Source organism: Sphaeramia orbicularis, chromosome 19 (assembly GCF_902148855.1).
Source record: "Sphaeramia orbicularis chromosome 19, fSphaOr1.1, whole genome shotgun sequence".
NCBI classification, from domain to species: domain Eukaryota; kingdom Metazoa; phylum Chordata; class Actinopteri; order Kurtiformes; family Apogonidae; genus Sphaeramia; species Sphaeramia orbicularis.
Genome location: NC_043975.1, coordinates 34,304,271 through 34,321,037, shown reverse-complemented (window position 1 = coordinate 34,321,037; position 16,767 = coordinate 34,304,271). Strand labels below are relative to the sequence as shown.

Here is a 16,767-nt window from a genome sequence, read left to right as displayed (position 1 = left end):
ACAGAGTGAAATTATAAAACAAAAACCACGGTGTTCCCTTTGAATTACTATACCAATCAACCAGTGGGCTGCATAGTGTCAAGTCTGGGGCAGAGAGAGAACAGAAGGAAAAAGAAAAAAAATATATTCTGTACATGAAAAATACATGTGCCCCTTGTATTATTTTTGTTGCAACACTATAACTCTGGTAGCTGCCTGAACCTCCATGCTTTGAACACCTCTTTTCTCCATCTTCCTGTCTGAAAACTCATCAGTTATCGTCTGGTGGGAACGGGTGCCAAAATAAGCCAGATGATCCAGAAGAACTCTTACAGGGGTTTTGTCAACACACACTGAGTGAAGCTGATGGCTTTGTAGGGGCAGCAGAGTTACATTGACCACATGGATATCTGGGTTTGAGGTCAGGGTCTTGGCTTCTGCAAACAGATCTGGAGACGAAAAGAAGCAGAAACTGTTTCTGCTGGTGTGTGTCCGAACACATCGCTGCCACTTCTTAGACTCAAATAGAAGAAGATTTAAGTTTGCATCATAATCTTGTGGATAAAAATATTACAGAGTGTGAAGTCACAATTAGATCCAGCCCTAAGGTTCACTCTGCTTCTGCCGCCAAATCTGTGACAGGACCATAAATCTGGGCTTCTACTGTCTTTGGTTGGAGGCTATTTTATGTATAATGACTATAACAAACTGATGGGAGACCAGAAATGTCCAGGATGCTGAAAAATATCTCATATGTGTGCTACATCCTATATTGTGTGTTTGGAGACAATCTCAGCTACTTCTATTCTCAGAACCTTGATGGCCATGCCTGGGGAGAGTGATGATAAATGGTTGCTTTCCTGTAATTTACCTTTAGGAGGATGGATGGAGTTGGACTGTTTGGTTTGAGGGTGGGGGGGAAGAGGAGAGGAGACTATAGGTGAGGGAGAGGGGACGAGGGGAAAAAGAGAACGAAAGTAAGTAAGGAGTTTCCTGCTTTGGATCTGACTCTTACTCCAGAGTTGGGTTTCATCAGAGATTTGTGAGTGTGTGTGTGTGAGTGTGTGTGTGCCTCAGTGTTTATTTACAGAGCTTTAGGTCTTGCTCTGTTCATGCAGCACTCAAGCAATAGGGAGTGGAAACACACCAGAACATTGCCCAGTGTATGTGCATACTTTCCTATGGGAAACACACACACACGCACATACACACACACACACATATCAGTTTGATATAATTTCTGCAGCTCAGGCTAATGGCTGCTATTATAGAGACAGATGATCAACACAACACACAGCTCATTAACTAATAATTTATTTTTTTTATCATTTAGATTAAAAAGTCAGTGGTTCATTGCCTCGGAGGAAAATGTACAAGAAAGACTTTGATATAACAGAAGTGAAGAGCATTTCTGAGCTGGGGGAAGTATCCCTTTGTTCCCCAAGAAAGGTAGGTGGATCATTTTTGCGAGTGAACCATAATTTCCATGGATAGTGTAACAACATCGTGGGTTGTTGTGTCCGTCTGTACTTGTATGGGAAAAGCAGAGGACCAGATTAGCCCCTGTCGCATTTTACTCAAATCTCCTCAAAGTCATTAATAATTGGGGTGGTTGTTGTCTGGAAACAACATAAAACCAAAAAAAGAATACATTCTGGCGTAATATCTGAACCACATCTTCTGGTTGTGATCACAAAAGCATATGTTTCTGGTTTCTACATCCATATAACATCATCTGGTTTGTACATCCGTACACGTGAGTCATCCCAGGCCAAGTAACGCTTTACAAAGACAACATAAATGGTAGAAGCAGTTCAGTACATATTTACAATGCATATGAGTCAAGACTTATTAAACAAGGCAAACGTCTACAAGTGAAACAGAAAACATGGGAATTAGACCAGACATGTATATGATAATTCTTCATCAGACACATCTACACGAACATGAAACAGTGTCAAAACACAGAAACAATGTCCCCCAAAAGTCTGCCCTTCCAATGAAAACCCTCTCATGTCTCCTTCACTTCATAAGAATATCACTTGTTTACTCTGGTAGGTTAATTAAACACACACACCTGTAAATGTTATAAATGCTGCAAAGGGGGAAACAAAGCAAGCAGTTATGGCCTCAGTTCCACTGCCAAGTTGCTAGGCTTGTTAACGTAAAACAACAGGATGGCTCTCACTATGTGGCTTACTAAATAGCTTTCACAAGAGACCCCCAAACAACATCTGGCTCACTCTAAACTCTTATCTTTTTCCAACATTCAGGGTGGGAGAAAAAGGAAAACGGAGAGCCAGTAGAGAGAAAGGGATTTGTGATCCTACGTTAAATAAAGCCCAGATTTAGAGTGGACTGAGAGGGCGGCAGTGACGTCACAGTTCCTCTGTTAGTACGTTGGTGTTTAAAAAGCTGAGGGCCAGAAAAGCCTCACAGGCACGTAACTTGACCATCCATCATAATGTGTTGCGCCATTCTCACATACCAGGGCGAGGAGACTGGTGCTACTGTAACAGCACCTGTCTGACAGGCCGCTGTGGACGGCCAACACACAAATAATTGACTGTTTGGTTCTGCATTTTTGTGAAATTCTACCTATGGGAATCGAGCCCTTGGTGTAGCGTTGCCAAAACTTAAATGCTTGTTTTGTCTAGGTTGCTTTTTGGTCACACACCAGATATTGTGGTGGGTGATAACTCATTTTGGTTGCTGGTTGTTTTTTTGGATTAAATAATTAAAAGTCAATAATACACAGATGAATTTGAACATCCAGACCTGTTCAGAGTTTATAGTAGCATCATATTTTCCACATTCTTCAGCCTGTTGATAAACACTTACAATCAGACTCCTGTGTGAGCGTGTTCTTCACAGTTTGACGTACATTCTTGGAAGACGTAAAAAAAAACAAAAACAGACAAACACACACACAGTGCAGTACAGTATACCGTTGAGGACTTTTGGCAGCCTCGTTCTGTGCTGTCACTTATCTAAGACACTGAATACACAACATGCAAAATGGGTTAAAACAGGAGTCTGGAGAGGGTGGTGGCTGACACAGAGAACAGAGCAGAGGAGAGACACTTCTGGAGGAAAGACAAACCAAACATTCGGCCACAGCCAGAGGAGCGTAACCACCAGCTAGCATGACATGCCTGTCGGCACACTCATTGCTGCACTAGCCTGACATGCTCCTCAAAACTGCATGTTTATCTTGTACTCTATTTAAATAAATTGTAATGCGCTTAACAAAATGAAATAACAGCAAAAGGCAGATAAAAAGCCTGAGAGCAACCAGATGGGTCTCTCTGTGGTTTTCGTCGGTCCTGACTTCCATAGTCTCTTAATTGAATTTAAAAACGGACTATGCTTATTTGGCAAAGGATGACAGGGACTGCGTTAGAGTAGGCAAGTGGGGGAAGATGACTTGGGAAGTTTTCCTTTGGATCTTGATGCTCATATTGGTTTAGTTCTTGCTCTGCTCACTGTATGGTTTTGATGGACCAGCAAAAACCACAAACATGCAAACATAACAAAGTTCATGAGGAATGAAATACGATATTCTCATGTCATAATACAATCAGTGAGCACTAAAAACTTTCCAGCCTCATTCATTTTGTCAAAATATACTAGAGAAAACCAGACTACGTTGTTTATCCCACTTTGTTTTCTTTTTACTGCATGAAAAAGGAACTCTCGTTTCAATCTCTTATTTTGACAAACAAAAGTCTGCCAGTCACTAGACACATCAAAAAATTCTGATATTTAAAGACAGAGAAATTACATTGGCTACACACAACATCTGAGAGGCCACTACCCAGCAGAAGACATTAACCATGAAGCAAAAAGTCTTCATGGAAAGGTTGGTATTGTTCTGAAATTCCAGCCATTTGTCCACACTGCTTAATCTTTCTTCCAGAAAAAGTGACAAGCAATGAGTCATGATGGTGATACATGACTTTATAATCCACTCATGAGAGGGACTAGTGGTGAAGAGGCACAGCCCCGGAGGCCTGCGATGTGACTCACACATGTCAAAAGGGTTTGTTCTGTTTAAAGGAAACACAAAGGTACTGTATATCTCAAACAATTACAGAACTGGGATATGAATGAGATAACAAAGAGCCACACAATGAATACACAATCTATGTTGAACAGTGGCATTAAATACTTGCAGATATGAGAGCCTACATGAGCAGTATATTCTGTGAGGGCTGTCTGGTGGCAGCAGCAGTGGTGGTAAGACTGAGGTTTGCGGTGGAAAAATGTCCCTGCAAAGGGAGCCCTTGGTTCCTCACGGGACGAGTGTTTTTAGTTACAGCGAATTGTGATCCGCGTCAGTTACTGCAGAGACCTGGAGCAAGTAGGCCCATACTGTGAACATTTTAACAGCAAATGTTGAAAGGTTCTCATGTGGCTCAGCTTGTGCTGACCCAGGTCGAGTTATCTGTTTCAATAACGAAACGTGAGGCAACCCATGCTACGGAAGTGCAGCTTGTCTTTAGACAGGTTGCATGTATGTTGCTGAAATCAGTCATTTTCTCTAAAGTGACAAGCACTGTTGAATACAATCCTCAGTGAAGAATGGTAAGTGTGAGCAGTCTTATATGTGAGTACTTCAACAAAGTGGCAGAAGACAGTCTTGACAAGAGGTGGGGTCGACGGAAGGGAGGGGGTGTATCTGGGGGAAGAGTGGACATTTCCGCTGTCGTCGTGAAGGGAGGGAATGGCGTTTTTGTCGACACTTCATACCCTTTTTAATGGTCCCTTTTTAAGGCAAACCAATTGGACAAAAAAAAGACAAGTGACATTACAATGACAAAACTTGAAAAATAAAAAGGAAAATAATTATACAATATACACAAAATGTGGTCCTTAAAAAAGGTAGGGTACATGCAGTCTTTGTAATGTGCAGTGTTTTTGTGACGGGGAGGACAAAGGGTTCAGGGGAGGAAAACAGGTGTCCCATCGTGCCAGGAGGGAGATCACTGGGTCAGGGTTCATGGAGGTAAGAGGGAGAGGTAGGGATGGGCGCTGCTTCCCATCACGCTTTGCTGCACTTCCCTTTCTTCTCTTTGCGCTGGAACTTCCTCAGGCGCCTCGTCCAAACGTCCCTCCACTGGATCACCAGGCTGTTCTTATCAGCCACCAGGCCCACACGCTCCGCACCTGTATTAGTGGCTCCACTGCCGGGCCCGACCCCAGGACCCGTCCCTGTACCCGTTCCACCGTCGCTGCCGCCCATCACCAGGAAGCGCTTGCTCATTTGGATCTTGGGACATTTGCAGGCCAGGTCCTTCATGTGTACCCACAGGATGTTGTCACCTCGTTTCAGGGGATCGCCACGGCTCTTGTACACGGACACCACGCTAACGGAGAACTTGGCCCAGTCCCCCACGGTCTCCATGTCCAAAACATTGACTTGGACCGCTGCAGACACATTCATAAAATCACACTTAGATCAATAATCCTAACACCTTTCATTTATTTATAATGGTCGACATGTAAGCGAATCTTACCATAATCTTTCTTGCAATATTTCTTCATGTTGATCTTCAGATTTCCCTTCACAGGTTTACAGTAGGATTCACAATCTGTAAAGTCAAGACAATAAACATTCAGACAGACTGTAATTACAAGGATCTGCATCATCTCACATAAATCACACATATTTACACACTTGAAATCTGAACTGTAATACGGTTTTACGTTAGGTCTAAGTTAGTGTGACAAAACATTGCAAAGGGTTATGAACTGTGAAAGCACCACTTAACACACAAAAGTGTGACATAAATCACCGTTTGTAAAATGTATGACCACAAAACCAAAGTGCTAGATATTAATATATTAATACGTAGACAAGTAGTGTTGAAGAACAAATTATATTTTTTACTGCACGTTGATATACAGAAAAAAACACAACATATCAAGTTGAGTAATTTAGGTTTTGTGGACTAAAATCAAACTTCAAGACATCAAATCCTCACTAACAGCTGGTGCTCGGAGCAAAGTGAAACATACCAGAGGAGTAAAAGTGTTCAGTCTGACATGTTTTCTGAGGTTTTGAGAAAAGACAGAGCATGGTGGAAGCAGGTCATGGTTGGATGGATGTGAATAGACCTTGGCTGCCAGCGTGAAGACTGAGACCACACATTGAAGAGATGACCTTTACTGACCATTCATATGTAGCACTGCCAGTGATGAGGTGTTACAATTATGACTGTGACAGTTAAAATGGTCTTTTTGGAAAAGTGACCAATCTCAGATCTTTTCTTGACTTTTACAATTTATTTTACAAGTGTTTTTCTGTGTAGAAGCCACTATTTTCTAGCCACAAGCTCCCATCTACTCAGCTACTCTGACTGAACTTTGAGCAGGAATATAAATAGCAACTATTATAAAAATAATGATACATTTTACTTTGTAATTTGAAAAATGGAACTGTTTACCACCTTTAATGGGCCAAGAAAGTTGAGATTAATCGGATAGAGAGCCTCCGAAAGGCTTGAGAGCACATGCATGTAATTATTCCTCATGGTTTGTTTTTTGGCGATCATGAAATATTTATTTTGCCGTGTCAACATTAAAAACCCAGACTTCTCTGTGATCACGAATATGTTTTCCATGATCTGGGAGCAGAAGGAACAAGGACCAAAGATAGGCAAAATTAAATGAACCATCAAAAACAGATGAAAGACTTCAAGTCAGAATTCTGTGACAAGGATTACTGATATAATTTAAAGCACTGCACTGGATTCTTAAATTGTGCTCATGGTAACTATTGCTATTGGAGCTCTGACAAGAAAGAAAAGGACACTGTTGATTATTTTAAGGCTCTACTGTACTTGACTGGATGCCATTGGTTTTTATGAACCGTAGCATTTTAGATCCACTTATTTCAATTATAGAACTTCAGAGGATATTGGCTTCAAAATATGAAAATGATGGACTAAAATGTAGAGAATGGAATGAAGGTCTTTTTCCAACAAGGGTTAGTTAAGTTATAGAGAGGGGGCACGAAAGCTGACCATGCTACTCATATGGAATGTGAGGGCATGAGACTGAAAAACCACATGCTAGTTTAACTTCACTGGTATCTGCGGTCGGGCCTTCAAAAGGAAAACCATTCAGTAACATCGCTTTCCGAAGCAAACCAAATAAAATTTCCCCGGACATGAAAAAGTCCCAATTAAGAACAAATGGTCATAAGAGAAAGAAATTATGCTTTTGTGGGCGTATGAGAGTAGGGGTGTTCGAGTGTTCATTTTGTTCCGTTTTTTCGGATGGAGCAATGGAAGGAGAGCAGGAGAAGGAAGAAACAGGGGACCAGGGAGCCCATAAAAATGTCCAGGAGTCTTGGCTGTATATCAGAGTGCTGGGGATTTTATTAGCCAGAGAAAGGAGAGAAAAGGAAAGAAAGAGAGAGCAGACAGCAGCTTCCAATAACCACAAGACAGAACGACATTTAAAAAACGATGAGTGGAGGCGTAGATGTTGATGGGTTTAGAGGTGCACGTGTGGATGGATTTGTTCATCTACTGTATTGTACATCATCCACAGGCCTTCAATAAATGATATTAAATATCAAAACTTGCTTAAGGTCTATTTCATTAGAAGTGAGCGTATGGTTTCATGTGCAGATCATTATCATGTTAGTGTGTATGCATCTGTGACAGGCAGGCAGTTGTATGAGATGTGCATGGATTTCATTAGATTTCTGCCAGTGTGTGTGTGTGTGTGTGTGTGTGTGTGTGTGTGTGTGTGCGGCATACAGTGGCTGGCCTAAAGGTATCAGTGGTGAAATGCTGGCCTGGGGACAGTGTGTGTTTTCCCATGAGGAGTCACTTACTGCTGGCTGTTCACCTGGAAAAGCTCTCAGTGAATCGCCCACTGACCCAGAAGACAGACCCACTGAAAACATGCACAATTGGCTCCCGGGCTCTCGATGCCCTCACTCCCTTTAGCCCCTTTCACTGTGCCGTGACAAGGACAAATTGCATCCACCGCCCCCTTACACAAAAACATTTTAGGGCTTGAGGTTTTTGATGGCAAAGCTTGTTTTTATGTGAGCTTAGGAGTGAGAGAGATCAGGAAAATGCTCTGGTGTGATTGGTAGAGCCTGAGGTGAATTAGCGATCAACAACCGTTGTGTTCTTAGACCTGGTAACACTTTCCCAGGGAAGTAGTAAACACTAGAACAGGCTGGACTGTGCTCTTTTTTTTCCTCAAAAATGTTTAAGGGCTCAAATAACGGAAGAAAGAAAGGATGAAAAGTTGCAACTAAACCACAGGAAGTGAACTGAAAATTAGTTTCCAGTTATTCACTTTATACCATTAGATTTAAGAGAAACTCCTTTACTTCTATTATACAGTGCTCACTGACTGAAGTAAGTCCATCAGTCAAAAGTTAACCCTCTATTGGGCAAGTTACTATTTTTGGTAATTTCTGCTAGGGATGGCAATCGAGAACTGGTTCTTTTTGAGAACTGGTTCCCAGTATCTTGATTCCTTGGAATTGTTTGCCTGCTTGCTAAACGATTCTGCTTACCGATTCTGCCTTCGTTGTGCATGCATGATGACGTCACATGCACGCTGCATTGTTTTGGTCTAAATGTAGCCAACATGGCGTTGAGGCAGAAACACTCCAAAAAGATGACACCAGCGCCACTTGTAACACCTGCAAAGCTTCCATTTCTTCAAAAGGATGAAATCCGTCCAATATGCTCAAACATGTGTCCACAGGATGTGATTCATTTACAGGAATGTCACATATTTGATATGTTATTTAGCGACGCTTGTGAATCTAGCAGCCGAGCGAACACCAGGCCAGTTCTGGTGCAGGCAACAAATGTCCTGCCCCCTCGAATAAAAGTTTCCGAAGGTAGGGGAATGGAAATGAGGTGCACAACAACGGGAGACACAAAGGAATTAGGAAAGCGTCTTAAGTTTGACTTTTACTGTGCCCCCCCTGCCCCCGCCGGGGACAGCACCTAACCCGTCATCTGTTATTATTATTTATGGATACTGTATATGTTATATTTCCTGTGCAGAGATGGAAATATAAAAGACAGTTAATGCAAACACACCTGTTTGTACTCCTTTATTCCCCCACCCAATGAGAATCGATAAAGAATCGGATCGATATGCAAAATCGATAATGGAATCGGAATCGTTAAATTCTTATCGATTCCCATCCCTAATTTCTGCCTGCATTACAAGACAGTGACAACATCAGTTCCAGTGAGGGCAGTGAGTCAACAATCTCAGGTCTAATGTGGTCTACAGGGTCTGTAAGGTCCACCTCTGCATGAACAGTGAGTGTACCTGCTTTGTTAGGAACCATGAAGTAATGGTACTAATGTAAGGAATGATGTTCAAAGGGATAATGTGGATGTGGACAGGGGTCTGGATCAGCACTGATGTTGGTCTAATGTTCTAAAAGTGACATTCTAATGTTTTAAAATACATGTTCCTTTCACCTTTCATGTGTTTTTCTTGTATTTTTACTATATACTTCTTGGATTTCTTTTTTTTTTTTTTTTTTTTTTTTTTTGCCACTTATTGGTGAAGAACCAAATATGGCAACTTCATTAACCAGGATTTTCTACATAACAATAAAAAATGTTTAAATTTCACCAAAGTAATAGCGTCTTGTTATGTCCTCCAATAACACAGTATTTCTATGAGTGTCCTATAAAGGGTTACATTTTCCAGTGACCTTTCTGACAAAACATCTTTTATAAAAGGAGGATATAAAAATAACAAAACCATGGATGCAGTTTCATATCAGTGGCAAAGTGTGCGGGGTGCAATTTACAGTGTGAGTGATGATACATGTAATAAACCCACTAATGAATCAACATTTCCAAATCAACACCCCCATTCAAATCAAACAACCGCAGAATGAAAAATAAGGGTCGGGTAATTGACCGGAGCCTAATTTGGAGAGTTAAAGCGAGAGACTGAACAAATTTCCCCCCAGTCAGTTGCCAACAGTCTTTTCACGCCTCAGAGCTCACCCCTTCTCTATATCTGAGCTAAACTGTAACTAATCATCTCTGCTGCCTATCTGCTGGCCTTGGCTTTAAGCTCCAACTATACTTCGAGCACAGTGAGGCTCCACTAACTTGAGGCTAGCGGTCGAGGAAATGGCGCCAAGGACACAGGTTTTTAAGACAATGGAAAAATTCTGCTGGCCTCAATGCGCTCGTTCACTTTGGAGAATTTCAAAAGAGGAGACCCGCCCTCCATTAATATTTATTCCACACCTTAAAACTCAAGCCCAGGAATATTAAAAAATATGTTTTCATTCCTCTCATAAAGAAACGGTGCATATGGGCGAGGTCCTCAGAGCGTATACTAACCTGCTGGTTCCTCTGTGCTGCTCACCACAGCTGTGGGGTTGACCACAGGGATTTCTGAAACACACACATGAAATACAGAGTAATTTAACCGGGTTAATGTAAATCCATACCTTTCAAATACGCTCTAAGTGATGTGACTGCTCCTACAAAGTGTGCATGTGTGGTCAAACACATGGAGTATGTCTGAATTCATTTAAGGGCAATTTGACAACAGTATGAAAAGGTTATGAATTTTAATAATGAATATATGAATACACAATTCAAGTCCCCTTTCATTCAGAAACAATTATTTTTTAATGTTTGTTCAGTGTAATCTTTGATGTTCACTGTGCAGAGTTTGACACTGTAGGGGTTTTGTCACACTGATCTGCTGAAAATAGAAAATGTCTGAAATTAAGTGTGGATGGGGTCATATTCCAGTAAGTAAGAATATCATCATTAAATGTGAGACTGATGAGAAGTGAGAGATATGCTGAAGAAGCAAATTCCTGCAAAATTCCCATTAATGGATTTGACTTAAGTTCTGTTTTTTATATGATTTGTGCAAACACATATATACAAAAAATACATTACAGTAAACATAATAGCATGCACCTAAAATCAACACTCAGTCAAAATTCATAAACTCTGTCTTTAATCGGGAAAAAATAACAAATTATACAGTATTTACATGTTTTACTCATAAGACAAGCATGACATTGAAGTCCGAAGCTGCTAGTGTTTAAAGAGTAAAAGAGAACTTTGAGTGAAACAAGAAACATCTAATGACCGCACTTTAGAAAACAAGAATATTCGCAAATGGAAAAAAAATAAATAGTTTAACGAAGTCATTGAACTTTGATGCAGAAAAACATTAAAATCATATTTTTATTCAATGTGGAATCTTTTTTTCAACATGTCTTTTAGCGTGACTGAATATGTCTTAAACAAAATATGCACATTATGTAGGTGAAACAGAGTGGATCTGTTCAAGTCAATAACAGAAAATACCACTGGGTTCTAACACACTGCATATCGACTACTCTGCACATGAAAACATGCACATACAGACAAACCGAGACAGACTGAAGGAATACTTATTGGTGGTGAGATGGAAGACAAGGCCAAATAAACCATGCATTCCAATCTCTAATTTAGTGGTTTTGCTGTCATTTTAGCGAAAACACTGACTTTTCGCATAACAATACAAGAAATGCTGGGTCAATGGACCCAATTTGCGGCAAATTCCGTAGATGAAACAAAAATTAGGATTGTATTTCTGTTCACTGTATTCAGAAGTGAGTCGAATGATAAGTCTGTGAAGAATTTAAAGGAAAAGTTACTACGGTAGATCAGTATTGTTGTCCCTTAACAGATGCCGGGTTAACACTGTTGTGTAATCTCTACACAAACATGTATTGACAGATGGACAGATTTTGGGTGGATTGTCATGAAAGAGATGCAGCCCTCCCTTACTTTGCCTGCTGGCTTTACTAAAAAGTGCCTGGTGGAATTCCTCCAGGACCTCTCTTCTAATCCTATGCAACTTTCCAATACAAATGCTAATGCTAACAACAGGCCCTCTGCTTTTACTGTAAACAGAGTGGACTGGAACGCTGGCTTCGCATCCACCCAGAGGATTCGCTTTTGATTGGATTTGGAGGTTCATGGACTGAACCGAATGGGTGGGAGCATGTTGGCGTGAGGCAGGGGTGTTATTGGAGAGCTCTTTTCAGGCAAAAGCAGCAGTTGTCTTTCTGAAATTATGGACACCCTGCCAACAATAACAAACAAGAGCACTAAGCTGTGTGCAGTCCCAGCTGCTCAAAGCCACTTTGAGTCGTGTCCCCTCATGGACACATCTTGTGAAGGCAGACAGATGATGAAAGGATCATTCAAATGAGGGTTGCTGCTATCATACTAATTGGCGGCTTAATGGCTTTGTCTTCTGTCTTGGGGTCCAGGAGCCTCAATAGGAGGGAAGATGCCCATATTGACACACAGTTGTCACTATCACTGCTTGTAATGGACCCAAAAGCCTGCATGCGTTTGCATATGCACTTTTCTCCTTGTTTCACTTGATGTTGCAGTGTCACTCAAATGAGCAGGACCTGCCATTCATGACCACAGTTGTTTTCTCCTCCTTGCCCATCCGCCATCTGCTGCAGAGCTGCATGTGTGTGAAACAACATGGCACCATGTGGCACGGTGCAGCAAAGTTCGGAATGGCACTGGGCAGCACGGCACGGTTTGCCTTGTTGGAGGTTTTCTTGGCATGTGTACGCAATGTGTGTCCATACTGCCTGGCACACAGTGTGGTGGAAAGTTGCCCTCTTTTACACATGCCTGCATGTGCCGGGAAAGTGGCACACACATACACACACTGTCCAAATATTATACATTATTGAAATCAGGTGGAACAAAAATAACCAGTTCATGGATTCTTGTGCTACTAGCTCTTCATTGCTCACCAACACCAAAAGAAAACATCTGCCTCCATTGTTTCTGGAAGAATTATTTTCCCTTTTTTCTCTCTTTTTTTTTTTTTTTTTTTTTTTTACTGTTATGCTGGATTGTCTATAATGTGATGTATGTGCATGTCCTGTTTTATTTTTTCTGTGGAGGTCAAGAACAATAGTTGTTACTGTGCTAATAATGAGTAAGTGTGATCTTAACTGCAGAATAAAGTATTACATGTTACTTTAACATGACTTTACGTTTGAGCTCTTATTGTTCACTTGTTTAGCACTTTTCCTGAAGAAAAACCTGAGAACCACATGTACTTGTACTTGTCAGAACACCAGAATAACTTAAGGCTAAAGGCCAGTGTGCTTTCAATTACATCCTGTAACCCCCATGTCAGGATACGTGCTGCTTACATTGTATTTCACCCTCCATGACTAATGTCTATTGTACACATGACTTTCACTATATCCTATCAACAGTGGTGTTTTCATATAGGGCGATATGTTATTATCACATGTATAGTACATATACATATGATATGGGATATATGAGGATATGTGTACAACATATATGAAATACCTTGGACATGCACATACAGTATATACACATAAAAGATTTTTCACACAGTTTTTTTATTGTATACTTATGTATGTATGTATGTATGTATGTATGTATGTATGTATGTATGTATGTATGTATGTATGTGTGTGTGTATGTATGTATGCAGTCAGAACGGTTAATTTTGTCCAAGATCAAGACAACATTGGACACTTCCACTCACCCACTCCATGATATGCTGGTCAGTCACAAGAGCATGTTCAGTGAGAGACTGATACCACAAAGGTATCACTGAACGACACAGGACATTGTTCAGACTGTTTAATTCCACCTTAAAACCTCAGATTTATAATTACACACAATAGTTTTACTTATTTATCTACATTTCTTTAATGATCATATTGATAATATTTGTCTAGTACATATTGTACAACTTGCTGTTCTAACTGTGTTTAATAGAGTGTTTAAAATGTATATTTGGTTATATTTAGGGATATATATATATATGTGTGTGTGTGTGTGTGTGTGTGTGTGTGTGTGTGTGTATTTTGCCTATTATTTTAATTTCACTTGCACAAAGCTACTGTACACACAATAATTTCCCCTTGGATTAAGACAGTATTCTGATTGTCCATTTTTGCAGTTGTCATAATGATTTAATAACAAACAACTTAAAAAAACACTGAGACAATATCTTTCTCAGTGTGATATGCACTGAGTGTTAGTGTTCATGTGTGAGTCACTCACTGATGCAGGGCGCCACAGGTGAGCGGCTTTGCTGGTAACCCTTGGCGCAGCGGTTGCAGGTAATGCCGGTGACCCCGTCCTTGCAGGGACACTGTCCTGTGGTCTGGTTGCAAGTCTTGCCTGCTGCTCCCACAGGGTGGCAGTCACAGGCTGGGTGGGTGTGGAGGACAGGTGTAAAGGGGGAGGGAGAGAGAGAGAGAGAGAGAGAGAAAATGTACATTTGATTGTTAGTTTATTACATTTGTTGCCAAGTTGCTGAGAGACAATGTGTGTGTGTAAGCAGAAGACGGATGAAATTACAGAGGGACTGACAGGAGGATGGCGTGACAGCACGTTCATCAATGTCACAAGACTGAGAAAATTGCCCTGGGCCCTCCTCTCTCCTCCTTTCAGACCTCAGAACTGCTGTGTGGAGTCTGGTGCCTGCTCGGTGACACAAGCTCTGCTGTTTCATCACTTCCCGAAATTAAAGTTCAGTTGATGCCCAACAAATGCCAACAGCAACAAGCAATGCTCCGGTCACATTGCACTGGCAAGACCTTTATGAGTTTTTCTGGTTCTAGGCAATTTATTTAAGCCACCTTGAGCAACATGAGGCTTTTTTTTCCTGGTTTAAAGAGCTGTTAAATACAAGAGCTGACGTGTTGGTCCGAGGCCCTCTGACAGAACTTTACAAGATGTTAGAGTGGATGAGAGGCAGAGGGGAGAAAGAAACATATCAGAGTGAGAAGTCAAGGAGACGATGAGAGAGAGAGAGAGTCCCTGTGCTCAGTATAGTCCAAACAGAGCCTCTGGTGTTTTCAGCAGCATAAACAACAGTGAATCTAACCAAACTGTGGCCATCCAGGCTCGACTAACAAAAACACACATTTGTTCTTTAAGTAATAAACACATACTTAACATTTCACAGCGGCCAGGCAGACAAACACATTGTTTAATGACACACAAAATAAATGTTAGACTTCAACATGTAACTGATGTCTGTAGAAAAAAAGAGAAGAAAGAAAATCATCCTATTTTAACTATTGATGTTTCCAAAAATACAAAAAGGGTGAACAATCAGCCTTTGCCATTGTTTTCATTGTAATCCTTTGGAAAACAGGCACAGGCCAGAGAAAAATTATTAAAGCCAACTTTGAGTGACTCGACTGTAATGCGATAGGTGTAATTGTCCAAGCTTATCAAGAAAAGACAAGAAGGGCCAAAATTACACTTTGGGGAAAACCCTGTAACCCAACAGTTTGTTCCAGAGCTTGCCAGAAAAAGGCAACTGCTAACATGCCACGGTTTCTTCCCAATACTTGATGGAACTGTGAATATGTTTATTTGGCCAGACATGTTGTAGCTGTTAGAATAGAGGGGAGTCTGAGGACTACACCACCTGTTGACTGAGCAAAAGGGAGGGGTCAAATGGCTGAAACTGACCCAGGACTGATCGAGTTGGTCTGGTGGTGGAATTGGGAAGGATTAACAGCGGCTCAGATCTTCAGAAACACCCGTGCCTTTTCCGGCAAGGCCAAGCAGTCTACAGGTGTCAAAGTGGCTGCCCTACGTTTGATGCTGTGCACAGATGTAAATCTGATGCCTCAGCATCGTGCAAAATCCCCACCATTAGGTCACGCAAGCCTAACCAGGAAACTCTTTGATGAGGCTGACGGAAATTTTCCAGCTGACCCAAACGGTGTATACAGTACATCTGCATATAGTGAGGACTATCTATTGTGTTCACACTGCCAGCATTAAGTACTCAATTCTGACTTATTTATATATATATCTTAAAATTTTGGAAAATGTAGGATTTCAGCATAAACTTGAACGGTCCTGACCTGACGAATATACATAAATGAACACAAACGAACAGCAGCTTACAGTACCATTTAGGAGCTGATATGGAGCGGAGGCCAGCAAACTGGGTATTAGGTAAACTCCCATCTCATATGTGTAATTTTCTATCACCCAGCCCAAAAGCTATTATAACTTTCATTCCTCTGTGCTTCGTATATTGACATTCTCTTGTTTTGCTCCCTGATTTTGGAATATCCTTCAGAATATTATACAATTAACTGCTTTACCTTACACTTTCAGCATCACATTAACTGCAATATGACTGTTGTGACAGATAGAGGTTGCATTGGAAAAAATCCAATTTGTACTTGACCACATCTGGAAATGGCCCAAAATCAGAATCGTAAAGATCAAACTCCATGACATTTCTACTGTCTGCACTGTCAGGAACAGATCTGAGTTACATAAAGGGGAAAAAAAATCACATATGGCCCAGTTTTACTCGCAATCTGAACATAATCTTTGTGTCAACCATATCTCTATCTTGACATCCCTGTAGTCATTGATCAACTTGAGCCAAAGCAGATGCAACATTGTCCATGGACCACTTGGAAATTTCTGGCCTTCCTGGGATTTGTTACATTAGATATGCTAATGTAACCCAGCTAGCAACTTTACATATTAAATCCATGTCAACAGACAATAGAAGAAAAACACTTTATATTTATCTCCAATAACGCCGAGAGCAACATTTGCAAACATGAGAAAATGAACAAGTATTTGATCTAAGAATGACTAAAAGTAAGCTTTAGTCCACTTTTAAGACACATGTGGGATAAACCCCCTGTTATCTGATCTATCTGATACATGCTAGTTTTGGTCTGGCATG

General features: G+C 40.9%; 1 protein-coding gene across 2 annotated transcripts in view; it reads right to left on the bottom strand.

Moving 5' to 3' along the window:
• Positions 1-1,275: 1,275 nt before the first annotated feature.
• Positions 1,276-16,767, bottom strand: part of ntn2 (netrin 2) — a 57,877-nt gene continuing 42,385 nt past the window's right edge. For both annotated transcript variants that reach the window (XM_030122533.1, XM_030122534.1), the window contains exons 4-7: positions 14,094-14,243; positions 10,344-10,397; positions 5,499-5,573; positions 1,276-5,409 (exon numbers count right to left, since the gene is read on the bottom strand). In XM_030122533.1, coding sequence (XP_029978393.1) covers positions 5,024-5,409; positions 5,499-5,573; positions 10,344-10,397; positions 14,094-14,243 — 665 coding nt within the window. In that variant the 3' untranslated portion in view covers positions 1,276-5,023. The remainder of the gene's footprint in view (positions 5,410-5,498; positions 5,574-10,343; positions 10,398-14,093; positions 14,244-16,767) is intronic.